The sequence below is a fragment of the Hyperolius riggenbachi genome, chromosome 3 (genome assembly GCF_040937935.1).
Source record: "Hyperolius riggenbachi isolate aHypRig1 chromosome 3, aHypRig1.pri, whole genome shotgun sequence".
Classification (NCBI taxonomy): Eukaryota; Metazoa; Chordata; class Amphibia; order Anura; family Hyperoliidae; genus Hyperolius; species Hyperolius riggenbachi.
The window spans coordinates 487080842-487100459 of NC_090648.1; the positions used below are offsets into that span (position 1 = coordinate 487080842).

The 19618-nt window shown below is 45.0% G+C and overlaps 1 protein-coding gene and 1 long non-coding RNA gene across 7 annotated transcripts in view; one reads left to right on the top strand and one right to left on the bottom strand.

Annotated features, from left to right (window-relative positions):
- LOC137564362 (uncharacterized) overlaps nt 1–11664 on the bottom strand; it is a 30661-nt gene extending 18997 nt beyond the window's left edge. Inside the window, exon 1 of the long non-coding RNA XR_011030585.1 lies at nt 11579–11664. This is a non-coding gene — a long non-coding RNA (uncharacterized lncRNA). The remainder of the gene's footprint in view (nt 1–11578) is intronic.
- Nucleotides 1–18913, top strand: part of CALD1 (caldesmon 1) — a 221039-nt gene extending 202126 nt beyond the window's left edge. For 5 of the 6 annotated variants that reach the window (XM_068278142.1, XM_068278145.1, XM_068278143.1 and 2 more), the window contains 6 exons: nt 2195–2267; nt 7359–7496; nt 8499–8594; nt 12517–12597; nt 14299–14332; nt 16047–18913. In XM_068278142.1, the coding sequence (XP_068134243.1) occupies nt 2195–2267; nt 7359–7496; nt 8499–8594; nt 12517–12597; nt 14299–14332; nt 16047–16072 (448 nt within the window). In that variant the 3' untranslated portion in view covers nt 16073–18913. Of the gene's footprint in view, nt 1–2194; nt 2268–7358; nt 7497–8498; nt 8595–9690; nt 9795–12516; nt 12598–14298; nt 14333–16046 lie in introns of those variants that run through there. The other variant, XR_011030583.1, reaches the window with a different exon arrangement.
- Nucleotides 18914–19618: the final 705 nt, after the last annotated feature.

A 19618-nucleotide genomic window follows, 5' to 3' on the forward strand; every position in this document is an offset into this window, starting at 1 on the left:
CTGTTGCGATTTCAATTCCCCCTAAGCCCCCCCTACGTTCTGCCATCCCCCATAAATCACAGCCACGCTGCCGACACGCAGCGTGTCACAGCGGGCTGTGTTTCTCTGTACTGTCAGTCATGCCACTCCCCCCGCCTCCTGCATAGCTCCGGTCCCCGCCCGCGTCCCTTCCCTCCCCGCTGATTGGATCGTGGTGGGTCGGCGGTTCGTAACAGTGGGCATTTGTAAGTTGGGGACTCACTGTATTTGCAATATAAGACCCAGGGACTTTCTTTCCCCTTTTTTGAGGAGCAAAAAAGTGCGACTCATATGCAAAAAATACCATAATTAACCTGCAGAATTGTATAAATGTGCTGTTGATGTCTGAGTAATTGTATAGACAGGTGAGGAACACTTTAAGAGTTATTTTCCTATTATATGAACCTTGATATGAAGTTTAGGCAATGCTTTTGCCTCCCACTGATCGTATTTTCTCAGCAAAATTTTTAAGTAAAGCATAAGGCCTGGATTATCCTGGCTGATCATTCTGATTGGCCCAATACCAAGCCGCACAAACTTGCATTAACACAAATCATTAGCATCTAATTGACCATGTCTAAGGCCGCATACACACTTCCAATGGATGTCGCCCGTCGTGGGTCAGGACCTGATCCCCCTTGGGCAACAGTGCTGGGCCGGGCTGCAAACACACGCGTTAGCTGTGTAGCTGATGACGCGCTGTGTTGCTATGCGGTGGGATGAAGAGCGGCCTTTGCTTCACGTCACACAGGAGGAGGGGTGCAAGCAATGGGATCAGCGTCGCTGGGGGTGAGTAGATCTGCTTGTTGGATTGCTTACGGGTCGCACACACGCCTGATTATTGGCTGAGGCTGTCGTTATCAGGCATGTGTACGAGGCCTAACAGACACAGGGGAGTTGTCTTAAAGGACAACTGTAATGAGAGGGATATGGAGGCTGCCATATTTATTTCCTTTTAAACAATAGCCGTTGCCTAGTTGTCCTGCTGCTCTTTCTGGGATCAGTACTGTCTGAATCACAGACCTTAAACAAGCATGCAGAGAGCTAAACCAGTCACACTTCAATCAGAGCACCTGATCTGCATGCTTGTTCAGAGTCTGTAGCTAAAAGTATTAGAGGCAGAGGATCAGCAGGGCTGCCAGGCAACTGGTACCAGTCTACCGACAGCTATACTTTTAGCTACAGACTGACCAATAAGAGCAGATCTCCACTTTTCTTTAAAGTGTTCCAGACAAAAATAAAAAGATTTATACGTACCTGGGGCTTCCTCCAGCCCCATCCGCATGGATCGCTCCCACGCCTCTGTCCTCCACTGTCCACAGCTTCAGGAACCGGGTCCCGCCACTTACGTCAGTCATCGGCAGTCTACGCAGGAGAAGTGCGCCCTCTATGTATCTCTCCAGCGGCTACTGGAGAGATATGCAAACAGCGCACTTCTCTTAAGTCAGACAGGTTCCGACTGACGGAAGTGACGGGACCCGGTTCTCGAAGATGCGGGCAGCGGAGGACGGCGGCGTGGGAGCGATCCGAGCGGATGGGGCTGGAGGAAGCCCCAGGTACGTATAAATCTTTTTTATTTTTGTCAGCTCTGAGTCCCTTTAAAGGACTACTGTAGGGGGGTCAGGGGAAAATGAGATGAACTTCCCCGGGGCTTCTAATGGTACCCCGCAGACATCCTGTGACCGCGCAGCCACTCACCAATGCTCCGGCCCCGCCTCCAGTTCACTTCTGGAATTTCAGACTTTAAAGTCTGAAAACCACTGCGTCTGCGTTGCCGTGTCCTCGCTACCGCTGATGTCACCAGGAGTGTATAGCACAAGCCCAGTATGTTCTGTGCCTGCACCGTGCGCTCCTGGTGACATCAGCAGCAGCGAGGACATGGCCGCGCAGACCCAGTGGTTTTCGGAATGTAGAGTCGGAAATTCCAGAAGTGAACCGGAGGCGGAGGCACGTAGAGTGGCTGCGCGGGCACAAGATGTCTGCGGGGGTCCATTAGAAGCCCCGGGTAAGTTCAACTCATTTTCCCCCGACCCCCCCCCTACAGTAGTCCTTTAAGTAGACCTGCTTGACTAGTATTCCTGTTATGAAATGTCAATCATTTGTCCATCCTGTATAATAATATCATGTGGAAATGTTTTATTTGTACACATTTTTTAAATTCGGTCTCTTTTTGCAGTACGAAAGCAGCACAGCCGGCCGTGGTGTCCAAGATTGACAGCAGGCTGGAGCAGTACACCAGCGCAGTCGGGGTAGGTAGAGATAATACCACATATCACACTTTATAAGTGTCAACACTTTCATCAAGTGAAAAATGTTACTTTTTGATTTCATTGCCACATACCTGCATCTGTGTCTGTTCTGAGAAAATCTATTAACCCTTCGCACTCTCGCATGCAAATGTTCAAACAAATGCATTCACAGATTCACTCATCCAGGCACCACTGTTATCCCTACAGCTAAGTTACAAGCCGGGGTCTTAGTTCACAGAAGAATGCATTCTTATGCTTAGTCACCTATACTGCGCAGAAGTACCCAGGTAAACATAGGTGTCCTAACTCTGGCCCTGTAACATGCATAGTGCAGACATGCAAACTCATTCATTGCATCAAACCTATCAATGGATAAGAAGCACACATCCTGACGTCCTCTCCTGGGACACATAGCGCATCTTACCAATCGCACAAGGGAGCTAACGTAATGTATCCATGCGCACCATGCACGTACACCAGCATAAGCTGTGTGCATGCTGACAAAAAAACACATACAGAGGAAGGAGGGAGTGCACTGAATTAAAACCCTGGCCACAGGGGTCAGTAACAAGAAAAAAAACATATATATCCAGGCACATCACCTCTAGTTAGGACATTAAATAAGTTATTAAGGAAAGGGAGGTGCTGAAGGGGGTGTGGCCAGAAAACAGGGCCAGAGTTAGGACACCTATGTTTACCTGGGTACTTCTGCGCAGTATAGGTGACTAAGCATAAGAATGCATTCTTCTGTGAACTAAGACCCTGGCTTGTAACTTAGCTGTAGGGATAACAGTGGTGCCTGGATGAGTGAATCTGTGAATGCATTTGTTTGAAAATTTGCATGCGAGAGTGCGAAGGGTTAATAGATTTTTGCTGTTTTCTGGCCACACCCCCTTCAGCACCTCCCTTTCCTTAATGACTTTAATGTCCTAACCTAGAGGCAATGTGCCTGGATATATCTGTTTTTTTTTCTTGTTACTGACCCCTGTGGCTAGGGTTTTAATTCAGTGCACTCCCTCCTTCCCCTGTTTGAGCTCTTTTTGTCAGCATGCACACAGCTTATGCTGGTGTATGTGCATGGTGCGCATGGATACATTACGTTGGCTCCCTTGTGCGATTGGTAAGATGCGACCCCGGCTTTTAACTTAGCTGTAGGGATAACAGTTGTGCCTGGATGAGTGAATCTGTGAATGCATTTGTTTGAACATTTGCATGCAAGAGTGCGAAGGGTTAATAGATTTTTGCTGTTTTCTGGCCACACCCCCTTCAGCACCTCCCTTTTTCTTAATAACTTATTTAATGTCCTAACTAGAGGCGATGTGCCTGGATATATATGTTTTTTTTCTTGTTCTGAGAAAATGTCTTCATTGAATATACTGTAATGTAACTGTATTTTCCTAAGTTCTGGACGGAAATTAAATGAAACAAAAACACAGAACATTTATTTCGCGCTTTTCTCCTGGCGGACTCAAAGCTCCAGAGCTGCAGCCACTAGGGCGCGCTCTATAGGCAGTAGCAGTGTAATAGTGCCCATACATGGTACAATTTGCACATACATGGTACAATTTTTTTCATCCAATCTTACCATTTCTATGTAATATAAAGCAACTGCCTAAATTATCCTTTCAGTATATTCACTTAATTTACCCTTATACTACATAGAAATGGTAAGATTGGATGAAACAAATTGTACCGTGTATGGGCAACATTAGAGAGACTTTCCCAAGGTCTCCTACTGAATAGGTGCTGGCTTTATGAACAGGCAGAGCCGAGATTCAAACCCTGGTCTCCTGTGTCAGAGGCAGAGCCCTTAACCAGTACACTATCCAGCCACCACTTCCTATCCTGGTAAGTTCATCAATTTAGGACATATTTATGCTATGAGTTTCAGTTCAATCATTTTTCCCAAATCTTTTTCCTTTTGTTTTTTTTTTTTTTTGCAAATATCGCAGACAATTAGCACCTAATTGCAGACTTGTTGTAATGTAATTGTGATCGCTCGATAGCTGTCCAGTGTTCTGTGAGGAGACGACCATGTGACTTTACTGCTGCAGTAAATGAGTCTGTAAGGGTCCGCTATATGCATGTGACTTTACTGCTGCAGGGAATGAGTCTGTAAGGGTCCGTACACGCTATATGCATGTGACTTTACTGCTGCAGTAAATGAGTCTGTAAGGGTCCGTACACGCTATATGCATGTGACTTTACTGCTGCAGGGAATGAGTCTGTCAGGGTCCGTACACGCTATATGCATGTGACTTTACTGCTGCAGTGAATGAGTCTGTGAGGGTCCGTACACGCTATATGCATGTGACTTTACTGCTGCAGTGAATGAGTCTGTGAGGGTCCGTACACGCTATATGCATGTGACTTTACTGCTGCAGTAAATGAGTCTGTAAGGGTCCGTACACGCTATATGCATGTGACTTTACTGCTGCAGTGAATGAGTCTGTGAGGGTCCGTACACGCTATATGCATGTGACTTTACTGCTGCAGTGAATGAGTCTGTAAGGGTCCGTACACGCTATATGCATGTGACTTTACTGCTGCAGTGAATGAGTCTGTGAGGGTCCGTACACGCTATATGCATGTGACTTTACTGCTGCAGTAAATGAGTCTGTAAGGGTCCGTACACGCTATATGCATGTGACTTTACTGCTGCAGTAAATGAGTCTGTAAGGGTCCGTACACGCTATATGCATGTTACTTTACTGCTGCAGGGAATGAGTCTGTGAGGGTCCGTACACGCTATATGCATGTGACTTTACTGCTGCAGTGAATGAGTCTGTAAGGGTCCGTACACCTTATATGCAAGTCACCACAAACTAGCGACGACGCGTAAATTACTTTACTGGCAACAAACACAAATGATGAGTCCTTCCAACAACATTGCCCACACAGCGATATTAATCCTGCGCGTGACATTGTACACCTGTAGCCAACGGCACAATATCTGCCCTACAGTCCTCTGAATTGATCCTCCAAATGGATCAGGCAAAATGCTCAATATCGGTTTTGTCGTCCAGTAATGCTAGGTACACACCATACGTTTTTCGGCAGATAGATCGATCAATACATTCCGTCATGTCTGATATTATTTCCAATCGTTTTTCTGGTCGATTTCTCATAGAAATGGAAATTGATAAGAAAAGATCAGGGAATCGAACGGAGAATTGATCGGAGGGAAAATCGACCGAAAAAACGCGTGTGTACCTAGCATTACATTTTTCACAAAACGAAATCTGACGTTTCTTGGACATTTCCACTGACCTTGTATTGCCTGTGTACTTAGCGTAACACAACAAGAGCAAAGTCCCCGGACTTGGTAACCTGTGGCAAGTTGACCAAATGAATAAAACTGAAACAACAGTTGTTACCACAGACTACTGGTCATGTGACCTCAGCAGAATGCCCTTTACTTATCGTCTGGCTCCCCTCCCCCTTTTCACTCAGAAGGTACCCCAAAAATTTAGTGATGATGGGCAGATTTGACCAAGAGACAAATCTCTCTCTCTTATCAAATCTGGATAATTTGCATATTCAGTAGAGCATTGTGGGTAACCACGTATGTTCACTTATAACTGAATTATTGCAAATTTCCTTCTGTTTTAAGAAGGCAAATTACACCAAGCTTTGCTCTTTTAGTAGGAGGGCTTTTTGGTTCCTTTTATCCTCCTACACATTCCTAGTAGTTTGGGTCACCCTGAGCTGCTTGGTTACTCTGTTGTACTCGTCCAAGCCCTATTTCATACAGCTTTATCAATCCCTGCCATGTACTGATGAGGACCAAAAGTCCGAAACAGGCTGTCTACATGTGGGTTTGATATGGCTGTGTAAAACTTAAAGCTATATGCTTGCTATACACCAGCGGTTCTGGATGCTTGCTTGGCTTACAAGGGCAAAAAGGGATAATTTGCATATTCAGTAGAGCATTGTGGGTAACCACATATGTTCACTTATAACTGAATTATTGCAAATTTCCTTCTGTTTTAAGAAGGCAAATTACACCAAGCTTTGCTTTTTTAGTAGGAGGGCTTTTTGGTTCCTTTTATCCCCCTACACATTCCTAGTAGTTTGGGTCACCCTGAGCTGCTTGGTTACTCTGTTATCAAATCTGATTAGAAAGAAATCTGTCGGCTGCCCATACACCTCAGGCTGATCACCGATTAATTTTATGCTGAAATCGATCCGGAATAGGTCCGGCCCGACGCTTCCCCCCCTCCCCCCCCCAATGTTTAATGTTCCCTCCCCATGCCCGGTGCACGCTATACATTACTTGTTTGCGTCCGCCGCTGCCTCCGGGCTCTCTGCTGAACATACACGCACCCCATAAATTAATCCCTAGGGAGGACAGCATCGGCGGTCTCGGCGCTCGTCCCGATATTGCTTGCTGTTACCGCCGCACACCGGATCAAGGAAGTCCGCCCTACATCTTGCAGCATGTCCAACCGATTAATGCGACCAATTTTGGCCTGACATTGATTGCATTGTCGGTCCGGCATTCAATTGGCGGCAATTTTCATCGGATTATAACAATTGAAACAGATGGTCGATCGGCCGCCAAGTCGCCTGATGTGTGGCCGTCTTTATGTCAGTTCACATATGTTTGTATAGCTAGGTGGATCAGGAGAGATAATACAATAAGCAGACCTATAATGTACTGCTCTGATCTGCTGATTCAGAAGCCACGGAAGTATGAAGTAATGATGGTCAGAGACCAGAACACTGGACTTGTGTACAGCAGTTTTCAGAGCAGGATTTCAGGATGTAATAAGTATAATTACAATACATGTTATGCCTGGTACACACCATGCAATTTCCTATCAGATAGATGGATCGATAGATAATTTCCAACAGATCCTTCCGATCCTTTTTCTGATCACTTCTATGCAAATCAATCAGAAAATCGGAAATCAGATCGGACCTGTCGGAAATGATTCGACCCATCTATCTGATGGGAAATTGCATGGTGTGTACCAGGCTCTAGTTAGGCTATCATGCCTGATCACACTGAGAACTGTGTGGGAATGTTTTGGGGGACTGCAGTTACACTTTAGAGTTTGATGAAATTGGGATGTTCTCACTTTTTAGAGCAACAAAAGTGCCAAACCTACCAAAGCTCCGCCATCAGACCTACCGCTGCCAGCCGACGGCGTCCGTAACATCAAGAGCATGTGGGAGAAGGGGAACGTGTTCTCTTCGCCTGGTGGGGTGGTGTCACCCAACAAGGTATGTCCGCCCTGGGGCAACTAGGGGCGTCTTTAGCAGATGCTTCTATGATAAAACATCGCTGACTGCTGTAACTCTTAAAGAAAACCTGTAGCGACAAAGTTCTCCTGGGGGGTACTCACCTCGGGTGGGGGAAGCCTCCGGACCCTATCGAGGCTTTCCAGTCCTCCTGTGTCCCACGGCGGTCTTGCTCTAACACTCCGAACAGCGGGGATGTAAATATTTACCTTCCCGGCTCCAGCGCAGGCGCAGTATCGGCTCTCCGCTCGGGGATAGGCGGAAATAGCCGATCTCTGTTGCTCCGCTCTATTGCGCAGGCGCAAATCTGTGGACCCGACGGAGATCGGCTATTTCCGCCTATCTCTGTGCTGACAACAGCGCCCCCCACTGGAGCCAGGGAAGATAAATTTATCAGCGCTTGTCAGGGGAGGATTCCGGGACACTTCGGGGGAGCCAGCGCTGGACTGCCTGCATCTACAGGGGAGGGGGAAGCCTCATTGGGGCCCTGAGGCTTCCCCCTACCGAGGTAGTACCCCCACAGGATTTTTTTTGTTACAGAGTCTCTTTAATCAAGTCATGTGATCAACTTGGCAGCCATTGAAAACACAGAGGGGGAAGGGCAGGAACTTTACCTTACGAAGCAAAAGCAAATTGGTTAGTCATTTCCAGAAATAGCAGGACATTTTCCATCAGGATGTTTCATTCATTGGCTAAATTAAAGAGTCCCTGTAGTGACACAGAGTAGAATGCAGCAAATGATTCAGGATTCCCACTTTCACAGTAATTTTCCTGGTTTCAGCATCAGAAACACTTTCTATATCTATATATTGCTGTATATTGGTATGTAGCCCCACCCTCACAGTGATGTCACAGCCTAGGCTGGTAAGATATGTGTAATTCTACACCCCTTTCTAGGAAACCAGGTATATTTTGTACTGGCTTCAGAATTCTCAGTAACCAAACATGAATAACTGAATAACTCATTTACTTTTGTGGTTTCAGGAAACGGCAGGATTAAAAGTTGGTGTTTCGAGTCGTATTAATGAATGGCTAACTAAGACGCCAGAGACCAACAAGACGCCTTCGGCTAAGCCGGCAGTAAGTTGAAGAGAACCTCCTATTGAAATAAGTGCTACAGCTGGCCAAGACTGGCTAAATAGTACAACAAGGAGTCCCTGCGATGAGAAAAGGGGGGGGGGGGGGAGAGGCTGGTTTTGGGCCCCTTTGTTAGCTGTCAGTCACCCCATCTCTTTCTGGCAGCAGTATGGATAGAGCACAATTTGTCTAACTGCTTCCGGACTGAAGCAGTATGAATCTTCGCCCAGCAGTTGGTGCTGCGACTTCGACTGGACGTAGATTCTACTGCTTCAGTATTCCGCCGCTACTCCGATCTAGCCGCTCTTTCCACGCCGCAATTCACTCGCTCTGCCGTCTATAGGCACTGTGAGCAGGTCAGGAGCCACTTTCATTGGCTTCTGACCGCGTGATCACGGAGAGCCAATCATATTGGCTCACATTGATAGCGTCAGGAGCCAAAGAAAGCGGCTCCTGACCGGCTGACAGTGTTCTGCCATCATAGAGACGACAGAGAGAGGAGCCTGCGGCGATGGGACAGCGTTGTGACCGGCGAGCAACAAGCACGAGAAAACCCCCGGCGCTGTTACAGCAATGTATAAACGTGCATGTATGTCTGCATTTCTACAATACTTGTCCTGTGTCGCTTTGCCCACCCGTCTTCCAAATCCGCCGCTCTTCCATCAGCTCCATACAGGCCCCCTGAGTATGGAGAGGTTTCAGGGCAAGGTATCTGTCTCTGGAAACTGGGCTGCTGAGGTTTCTGGCAGCTCCTTTATTACTCAAGTGAAGCTTTCCTCCTCCTCCATTGCTACTTCCCCTCCCCGCTCCTCTGCCAGCCTGATCAGCTGCCCGTAGTCTGTGCTCTGGGAGCTGAGGGCTGCAGGTCACTCTACAAACACCTGCAGGGTTAGATGAGCCGGAACCTCAAAGCTGAGCTGAATGTGACTCTTTTGTTGGTGGATTGCCTAGATTAGTATATGCATATTTTACGTTCTATACATCAGTACTGCCTGCTAAAGGATTTTAATTTCTGTTTCATTTTCTGCAATACTTTGTCAGATTTGCATGTTATTTCCCTTCGGTCTCTTGTCTGTATTTAACACCTTTTATCTTTCAGCTGATTTTCTTTCCTTACTGGTCTGTCCATCGGCCTCTCCGAGAGATCTCCTCTTTCCTACTTCTATCCTTCTTGGATTATGATCTCTTTACTGTGATAAGAAGGTAATATTGTTAATAAATACAGATGGGGTTCTTGGTTTTTAGAGTGGCTTTAATGTTTTTTCTGGTGGACTCTGAGAAGTTGTATAAAACTTTCTACAGCTTTACCAGAAGCCTAACGATGATTGTAGAAGCCTTAGCAGATGTGCTGAAGTCTGTTTGCAGTGGAGACTTCTACTTCTGAATTAAAAAAACAAACAAAAAACAAAACCGGAAATAAACACATTTTAAATACTTACCTCTTGCAGATTTTCCCCGGCATCCTCTTGCAGGCCTCCCTATTCCAGTTTGTCCGTTGTGTGTCTAAGAAAAATTTCAAAAATTGCACCGATTCTGTAACAGCATCTGGGTCCACGCCTCCACATACTGAATGCTCATTCGTGACAGGGGGAGCAAGCCCAAGGGGGCAGCAACTGGATAGCATGACGGGGAGCGAGTATGAAGGGGCAGCAACTGGACAGCATGACAGGTGGAGCGAGTGCGAAGGGGCAGCAACTGGACACTATGACGGGGAGCTAGCGCGAAGGGCAGCAACTGGACAGCATGACAAGGGGAGTGAACGAGAAGGGGCAGCAACTGGACACTATGACGGGGAGCTAGCGCGAAGGGCAGCAACTGGACAGCATGACAAGGGGAGTGAACGAGAAGGGGCAGCAACTGGACAGCATGACAGGGGGAGCTAGCGCGAAGGGCAGCAGCTGGACAGCATGACAAGGGGAGTGAACGAGAAGGGGCAGCAACTGGACACTATGACGGGGAGCTAGCGCGAAGGGCAGCAACTGGACAGCATGACAAGGGGAGTGAACGAGAAGGGGCAGCAACTGGACAGCATGACAGGGGGAGCTACCGCGAAGGGCAGCAACTGGACAGCATGACGGGGGAGTGAGTGCGAAGGGGCAGCAACTGGACAGCATGACAGGGGGAGCTACCGCGAAGGGCAGCAACTGGACAGCATGACGGGGGAGTGAGTGCAAAGGGGCAGCAACTGGACAGCATGACAGGGGGAGCTAGCGTGAAGGGGCAGCAACTGGACGCTATGACAGGGGGAGCTAGCGCGAAGGGCAGCAACTGGACAGCATGACAAGGGGAGCTAGCGCAAAGGGACAGCCACTGGACCGCATGACAGGGGGAGCTAGCGCGAAGGGGCAGCAACTGGACAGCATGACAGGGGGAGCTAGCGCAAAGGGTCAGCAACTGGACAGCATGACAGGGGGAGCTAGCGCAAAGGGTCAGCAACTGGACAGCATGACAGGAGGAGCCAGCGCGAAGGGCAGCAACTGGACAGCATGACAGGGGGAGCTAGCGCGAAGGGCAGCAACTGGACAGCATGACAGGAGGAGCTAGCGCGAAGGAGCAGCAACTGGACAGCATGACAGGAGGAGCCAGCGCGAAGGGTCAGCAACTGGACAGCATGACAGGGGGAGCTAGCGCGAATTGTCAGCAACTGGACAGCATGACGGGGAGCTAGCGCGAAGGGCTGCAACTGGACAGCATGACGGGGAGCAAGCGCGAAGGAGCAGCAACTGGACAGCATGACAGGAGGAGCTAGCGCGAAGGAGCAGCAACTGGACAGCATGATGGGGAGAGCGCGTAAAGGGACAGCAAGGGGACGTACACTGGGTGGAAAATAGGATGGGCTGGGTGCAGACAGACTAGGAGGACAGCTTCCTCTCCGCATCCATATTCAACGAGCGTCCCAGTCAAACAGTTAAAGACTACCTTAAGCATAAAAAGACAGCGCCTGTCTTAGTGCTGCAGAATCGGCAGAGTCATGGTTAAATACTTACCTGATTTGATGTAATCAGGACTCAGATAACACTCCGCCCCCTCCTTGGAAACGCAGAAGCTGCTATGGTAGCTAAGTCTGCTAAAGCTCTTCAGAAACCACCAACTGTATTGCCGAGTCCCACCCCCAGCTTGTCAACTATCAAATAAGCCGCAGCTGCCAAGCTGGTGAGTGGGCCATACCGATGCAGAGGGGTCGGCCAGAGCCTTGGCAGAGATTTGAAAAAAAAACCACTGGGGCTGCTATTCCGAGTGGGGTAGAGTGATCACCTGTCTGGATGAATTACCTCAGATCAGGTAAGTATTTAAACCTGAAACCCCTTCCCCCTTCCTCAGTCCCGTATCATTAAGACAGAGCCTGGCATGACAGCTATGGTTTACATTTATAGCTATGCAGCAGTATATTTGGAAGCACACGTTAGCTCCATTCAGGGCTACTTTGGGTATTTTTTTGTTTGTTTGTTTGTTTGTGTCTTTTTTTTTTCTTTTCCAACCCTGAAACTTCCAGTTACTTTTACTTAAACCTTGTAGTGGAAGTTGGGGATGGAATATGTACAGGAGAAATCATTGGGTACATTCAGAGGCAGAGCCTGAAGGAAAGTAGTGCTGACTATAACAGCATCTTTCTTGAGCAATGTTATGAACTTCCTTCCTTTCAGGATGTGACATCACTGATCACAAGTCCTCATTTGGGAGATGCAACACAACTTCCTTGCAGACTCTGCCTCTCTCTGTGTGCGTGTTTAGGGGGAGGGGCCTGTGTGTTGTATGTACTGTCCATTTTCATGTCCACTCCTATCCATGGAGAGGCAAGGGGGCGTGGTTTGTACAATGCTTCAAAATCACGTGACTCTCAACAAATAACATGCTGCATAGGTGACCATAAAACCAAATGGCAACAAAAATATCATTTATATGTTTTTCATATGTTCACTTTCAGGATTTAAGACCCGGGGACGTGTCTGGCAAGAGAAACCTCTGGGAGAAGCAGCCAGCGGACAAACCTTCCTCACCAACCAAGGTGAGCTCAGTAGAGAAAGAGGTGCCCAAAGATGTTTTAAAGATTGGACAGTTAGGGCTCATTCACATTATGTGCTGCGCTGTCTGTTTTGACGCAACATTTTTTCTGCTGGTAGGTGTTGTCACTGGAAGGAGATGCTGCTTGCTTTTTTGGCAATTGGAAACAGCTGTTAATGCCCCCAATGCAACAAGGCTCCCACAGTGTGCTGTCAGCACCATGGTCCTGACATCACACTGTGGGAGGGGTTTCACCACAATATCAGCCATACAGACTCCCCTGATGATCCGTTTGTGAAAAGGTATAGATTTCTCATAGGAAATGGGGTATCAGCTACTGATTGGGATGAAGTTCAATTCTTGGTATCGGTTTCTCTTTAAAGCACCACGACATGCATTCCATGTGATGGGAACAGATGCACGAAATTGAGCTGGTGCTTGCGTTCTGTAGTGTGAATGAGCCCTAAAGCTAGTCATGCACAGTCCAATTATGAGCTGATGTGCCATCTGATTGATCTCTCCTATCAGAATCTGCCCAAATTGTGATTGATTGTTCACACACACAGTACATCGATTTTTCAATATATTCCAGGAGATAATCTTGCTATGGCCCTTTGTTTGACTACTGCCCTGCCCCCCATTAAGGGAAATGTTACGTCCTGTCTGATCAATACTTTCACTCGATTTTAAACTTAAAGGAGAAGCCCCCAAAAAGAGAGTTTAACTTACCTGGAGCTTCTACCAGTCTACCGCAGACGTCCTCTGCCCGCGCTGGGACAAAACAATCCTCCAGTCCCCCACCGCAGCTCACTTCCTGTTTTTGCGAGTTTATTGTCGCGAGCCACTGCGCCTGTGCAGCCCTGGCCGCGTGCGTCCTCGCACACATCGCCGGGAGCGTCTTGCGCCTGCGCAGAACACACCTGGCAACGGGAGCAAGGACTCGCAGGCGCAATGGCCCGCAACATTAAAGTCGTGAAAACCGGAAATGTGAGCCGCGGTCGGGGACTGGAGGTATATGGAGGCTGCCATATTTGTTTCCATTTAAGCAATACCAGTTGCCTGGCTATCCTGCTAATCCTCTGCCTCTAATACTTTCAGCCATAGGCCCTGAACAAGCATGCAGCAGCACAGGTGTTTCTGACAAATTTGACAGATATGACAAGATTAGCTGCATGCTGGTTTCTGGTGTGATTCAGACACTTCTTCAGCCAAATAGACCAGCAGGGATGCCAGGCAACTGGTATTACTTAAAAGGAAATAAATATGGCAGCCTCCATATACCTCTCACTACAGTTCTCCTTTAAAAAGCAGACCTGAACTCTTGCACAGGACAGAAGGAAAACATTGAGAAATGCACCCTGTATGTATTTAGAGAGTTTAGCCTGTCTAATTCCCCCCTCATCTGTGACTATTCACAGCTGTAATTTGATCTCTTAGCTATGTTAGCTGTCTGTCTTGGCAGAGCAGCTAATTTGTAAACAGAGGATGTTAACCCTATGTCTGCTTCCACGAAAGCAGGAAATAGACATACTGCAGATTTATTGTAGGCTTTGTATCAGCTGTAACACACAAAAAGGCTTTTCTCTAAAGGTTACTATGCTGTTGCTTATCTTTTACAGCAGAGAGGAAGTTCTGAGTTCAGGTCCGCTGTAAATCACAAGTCAATTGAATTGTTTCACTAAACGCTTTTCTTTCTTCATTATAGATGGCAGTCGGCGGGAAAAAATCTGACAGCAATGGTACGTAAGGTTTATCCACAATATCTTTCCAATTATAGCATTAAACTCAGCAGTCTTTAAAATACATCAAATGAATCCGTATCACATAATGGCCTCAATTCACTAAGCTTATCTCCTGTCTTTAATAACTCTTCTAGAGTTGTTACCATGGTGATAAGGCATGTAGTATGAGGGAAACATTTTACCTCAGGCAAACCTAAAGTTAACTCTTCTGTCTTTAAGTTAACTCTCCAATCCTTGAAATAACTCCAGAGTTAAAGACAGGCTGTTAATTAACTGTGTGTGAAAATAACTACAGAGGAGGTAACTTAACTACAGAGGGGGTAAATTAACTACAGAGGGGGTAAATTAACTACAGAGGGGGTAAATTTACTACAGAGGAGGTAAATTAACTACAGAGGAGGTAACGTAAGGAATGAAGAGATAAGATAACTCTCTCACTGTGTGAGGTAAGTTTTCTCTTGCCTTATTATCTCCAGCATGATCTTAGTAAATTGAGGCCATTCATTTTCAGAAAGCTGTCATTTCATTTCTACACTGATTGGTGTACAGGTAGAATATACCAAGTGATGAGGGGACTGTCGGGGTTTGTCATTTTCTGAAAGCCCTTCTTTTACTGCTGTGTAATAAATGCACACAGTCTACACAGAAAACTGTAGGACTCAAAGTGACGTTGAACCCACTTTTATTATTGTAATAAAATCATTCTTCAGTTACAACTGTGTTAGCATATGTTATTTTTCCAGCTTGCCACCAGGGAGAAAAGGGAGTGGGTCCAAATCTGTGAAGTTGTTGTTGTTGTTTTTTGTAATAAAATACATTTTTACTCTTAAATATTACTGATTTTTGTGTAAGTCATTAACGGTGCTTTCTTAAGAAATGAAGTAAATAAATTGACTTCAGTTCCACTTTTTAACAATTAGTTACCATATTTTTTCTGAATATAAGAAACCCTTTTTCTCCCACAAAACTAGTGTTTGTTATACTCTGAATGTATGGCAGATCGCAGCGGAACCCTCAATGACCTACCCCCCAGCGCAATGTCTCCCGTGCTCTGCTCCGAGTCCCGACTTGCTAACAGCCACTCCTCCAATGCGTAAATAGCACGATTTACTCAGATTTCCTCATAGTCCTGTTTCATTGGCAAATGTAACATCTTTGAATTCACATCACTTTCTTTACTACTGCCAGGTGTCACAGGAAGTGGGGCATTGTCAAAGGAAGTGGGGCATTGTTACAGGAAGTGGGAAATTGGGGACATTATCTTAGAAAAAGGGCTTTGGAACAGGAAGTGGGGCATGATCAGAGGGACAGGAAGTGATGCATTGTCACAGGACAGCCGCTCCTCCATTGCTGTCGGCCCTGCAGTACATAGGTATTGGCAGAGAAGAGACTTTAAGGTTACGTCCGTGGAGGTATCTGGGGCAATAGTAATGATTTTAGAAGGTGCACATTACTATTGGCTCAGATATCTTTGCGGGCCGGACCTAGATGTCAGTCAAAGTTAATGTATCAAAGACGGAGGTTTTCTCAAACAACTATAAAAAAAAAAAAGGCTTTCAGTTTTTCAGAACAACCAATCTTTTTTTATCAAATTGCTGTAGAAATTGTATTGTATTTTGTGTGTCCACCTTTAGTCAGATCCGATAAATACCCTTTAAAAAATAAATTTTCCAGTGGATCCTGTTTTAATTTTATTTTTTTTCCCTTATAGGATTAAGATTTGAAAAGGAGCCATAGAGGATCAATGAAGCCACCAGACCGACTCGGATATATAAAGTGCTAAACTGTCCTTTTTATATTTATGTTTACTTACCAAAAATGTGTTTCTCATTATGCCGAATACAACCATGTATATTAGCACTGTATTTATCACCCACCTCCTCCCGTCAGCAGGACTAGAACGACTACAGAACTGCCTTTGCACAAGAGCTTAAAGGGTTATTCCACTCAGGTGCAGATTTCCAGAATTTTTGGTCACGTAGACATCAAAGTATTTTTGGTATTTACAATTTACAATAATTTTGGACACAATAGAGATGGGTTGTTACCTCTGTCTGTTTATTTTTTTCTCTGTCTGCCTCCGCCTGGAAAAAGTTTTCTCACTTCCTGTTCGAGGGACATAACAGGAAGTTGGAGGTAATCTCTCCAAAGCTTTGAGAAATCGCATGATTTACTCAGATTTCCCCCATACTCCTGTTTCATTGGCAAATGTAACATCTTTGAATTCATATCACTTTCTTTACTACTGCCAGGTGTCACAGGAACAGGAAGTGGGGCATTGTTACAGGAAGTGGGACATTGGGGACATTGTCACAGAAAAAGGGCTTTGGAACAGGAAGCGGGGCATGGTCAGACGGACAGGAAGTGATGCATTGTCACAGGAACAGGAAGTAAGAGGTTTTCAAAGTGAGATGAAAAGAGGCATTGTTACGGGGTAGGAAGTGAGGAATTGTGAGGATGATTGTCGCTTGTCCATTTCAGCAGGGGTACAAAAAGAGGCATTGTCACGTGTCTTTCATGTCAGGGACAAGAATTTAGGGCCAAATCTAATGGGAGTGGATACTTTAATAAAAAACAGGTTTTTTTTTCATGTCCCCACACTTTACAGAAATAAATAAATAATATAAAAAAGTTTACTTGGCCTTCCAGTCTAAGCTAACTCTTGAAACATCATCTGTAAGTTGTCTCCTGTCATCTGTCTTTCTTGAGACGACTGACCTAACAACTCCACTTTTTCCTCACTGTTTTGGATTTAAACAAGAAGTTCCCCAGGCAGTTCTTAGGAGCGAATGCGATCTCTGCATACTAGGCCACAGAAACGTGTCTCCACAGGCAGACTAGCTGGAACCAAGAGGAAATTCTGTGACCGAATGGTGTATCCCTTGAAAAAGAACCAGCTGTGAATCAATTTTTATTTCTACTGATACATAAACGGCAATACCGCCCATTACAATTACATAAGGAAGGCAGTTTTCCTGATACTATGCACCAACAGAATCGCGCTGCACTTTAGAGTAGAACACAGTTTATTAGTCTATGTAACAACCATTGTCTGTTTAAAAAAAATGAAACAATACTGATTAGCTCAAATGACTATTTTATTATATATTTCTTTTGAAAACTACTTTTAATATCAACCTCTTCACTTTGTTGCCGGTAAAGCCAATTTTTTGGGCTGTAATAGTCAACTTTTGGTACTTTTATGGTTGACCGTATAGTGTTATATTCCACCAACTGCGATTTTTATACACAAGTCGCTTTTAGCGTCACAGCACTATTAAATGCAAAAAAAAAAAAGAAAAAAAAAAAATGCTTTTTATATGTGCTAGAATATACAGTATCAAGTAATTTCCTTTTCTTTTCTTTCTTTTTGTTTTTTTACATAAATAGCCAATTTCACTGCTCTTGTTAAAGGGAACCAGAGACTAAGCACCCTTGTGTATTTTACCATATATATCAGTAAGAACATTAGAGAAAACACTTACCATGCTCTCTGTTTCATCCTCACTGCTAAAAGTGTCTGTTATCAGCTGTGATAAGAATCCCAGACTGAGCATTCAGTCTGGTTTTGCAGGGAATAATTATAGCTGAGTCATTATAGCAGTGCCACAAGGGGGCAGGCTTGGGCTTGAAAAGACACCAGAGAAGACAGACTCCGCTATAATCTTTCCGTAGCAAAGCTAGACTGAGTGCTCAGTCGGGGATTCTTATCAGAGGTGATAACAGTCAGATTAAACAGAGAACAATGAAACAAAGAGCAGATTAGGTGTTTACTGTCATGTTCCCACTGATTTATAAGGTAAAATACAAGAGGGTGCTTCATCTCTGGTTCTCTTTAATTCACTATAGTTTTAGGATTTTTTTTTTTAAATCATGAATCAAAATTAGACAAAGAATGTAAGCCCCGCATTATCGATAAATGTATAAAAATAAATCAGTATTTAGGTACACTATAAAGAGGCTTACTAAATTAGTTATTGGATTTGAGAAAAACAAAATCGTAATTAATTTATGAACAAAAACTTTATTATTTTTTAAAAAATGGTAAATTTCACTATCCTGCCACTGGGTTTAAAATATTCCATTATTCTTAAAATTATGTATTTTTTCCATTTTTTTTTATTTTTATTTTTTTGTCCATCCAGGTTGACAGGCAGATTTCATTGTATATGTATATAGTAAACCTTGGCGTAATCGCTGCAGAAGAAAAAAACAAAACGTTTTTGACTGTATGGCGGACAGTGTGGGCTTGTCAAATGTTGTTTTAAGCGGTAAAATAAATTGTTACAGCGTTTTATTTTGACATCTTAATGTACAAAAAAGAAAAAAAATCACACTGTTTTGTTATTCCAAAGATTAAAACCACTGCTTTGCTGAAAATTGTATTCTTAAACTTAAGTAATGATAAAGTTGCTGACATTATGCAAACGCACCCGGTTCTGTGTGTGTGGAGTCAGCCTATGCAATTGCTTTGTTACGCCTGCAAAACCATCTTCTGTGATCATTTCAGCTGCATAGAATAATTTGTTTCAAAAATGTATTATGAAACTGCAACCACAATAAACTGATAAATCTCAAGTTGTTTCTTTTATTTATTTTTCTGAATGGCGATGGGCTTCTTTTTTTAAAACTTTTTTAATCCACATTTGAAAGCTGTTGGCTCTGAATCTTGGTCACAGGAAGTAGGAGTGTATGCATTAGCCTTACTCAACTTGGTCACAGGAAGTGGGAATGTATGCATTGGCCTTCTTCGGCTTGGTCACAGGAAGTGGGAGTGTATGCATTAGCCTTACTCAACTTGGTCACAGGAAGTAGGAATGTATGCATTTGTTTTTCTCGGCTTGGTCACAGGAAGTAGTAGTGTATGCATTAGCCTTACTCAACTTGGTCACAGGAAGTGGGAATATATGCATTTGCCTTTCTCAGCTTGGTCACAGGAAGTAGGAGTGTATGCATTTGCCTTCCTCAGCTTGGTCACAGGAAGTGGGAATGTATGCATTTGCCTTCCTCAGCTTGGTCACAGGAAGTGGAAATGTATGCATTTGCCTCCCTCAGCTTGGTCACAGGAAGTGTAAATGTATGCATTTGCCATCCTCAGCTTGGTCACAGGAAGTGGGAATTTATGCATTTGCCTTCCTCGGCTTGGTCACAGGAAGTGGGAATGTATGCATTGGCCTTCCTCGGCTTGGTCACAGGAAGTGGGAGTGTATGCATTGGCCTTCCTCGGTTTGGTCACAGGAAGTGGGAGTGTATGCATTGGCCTTCCTCGGCTTGGTCACAGGA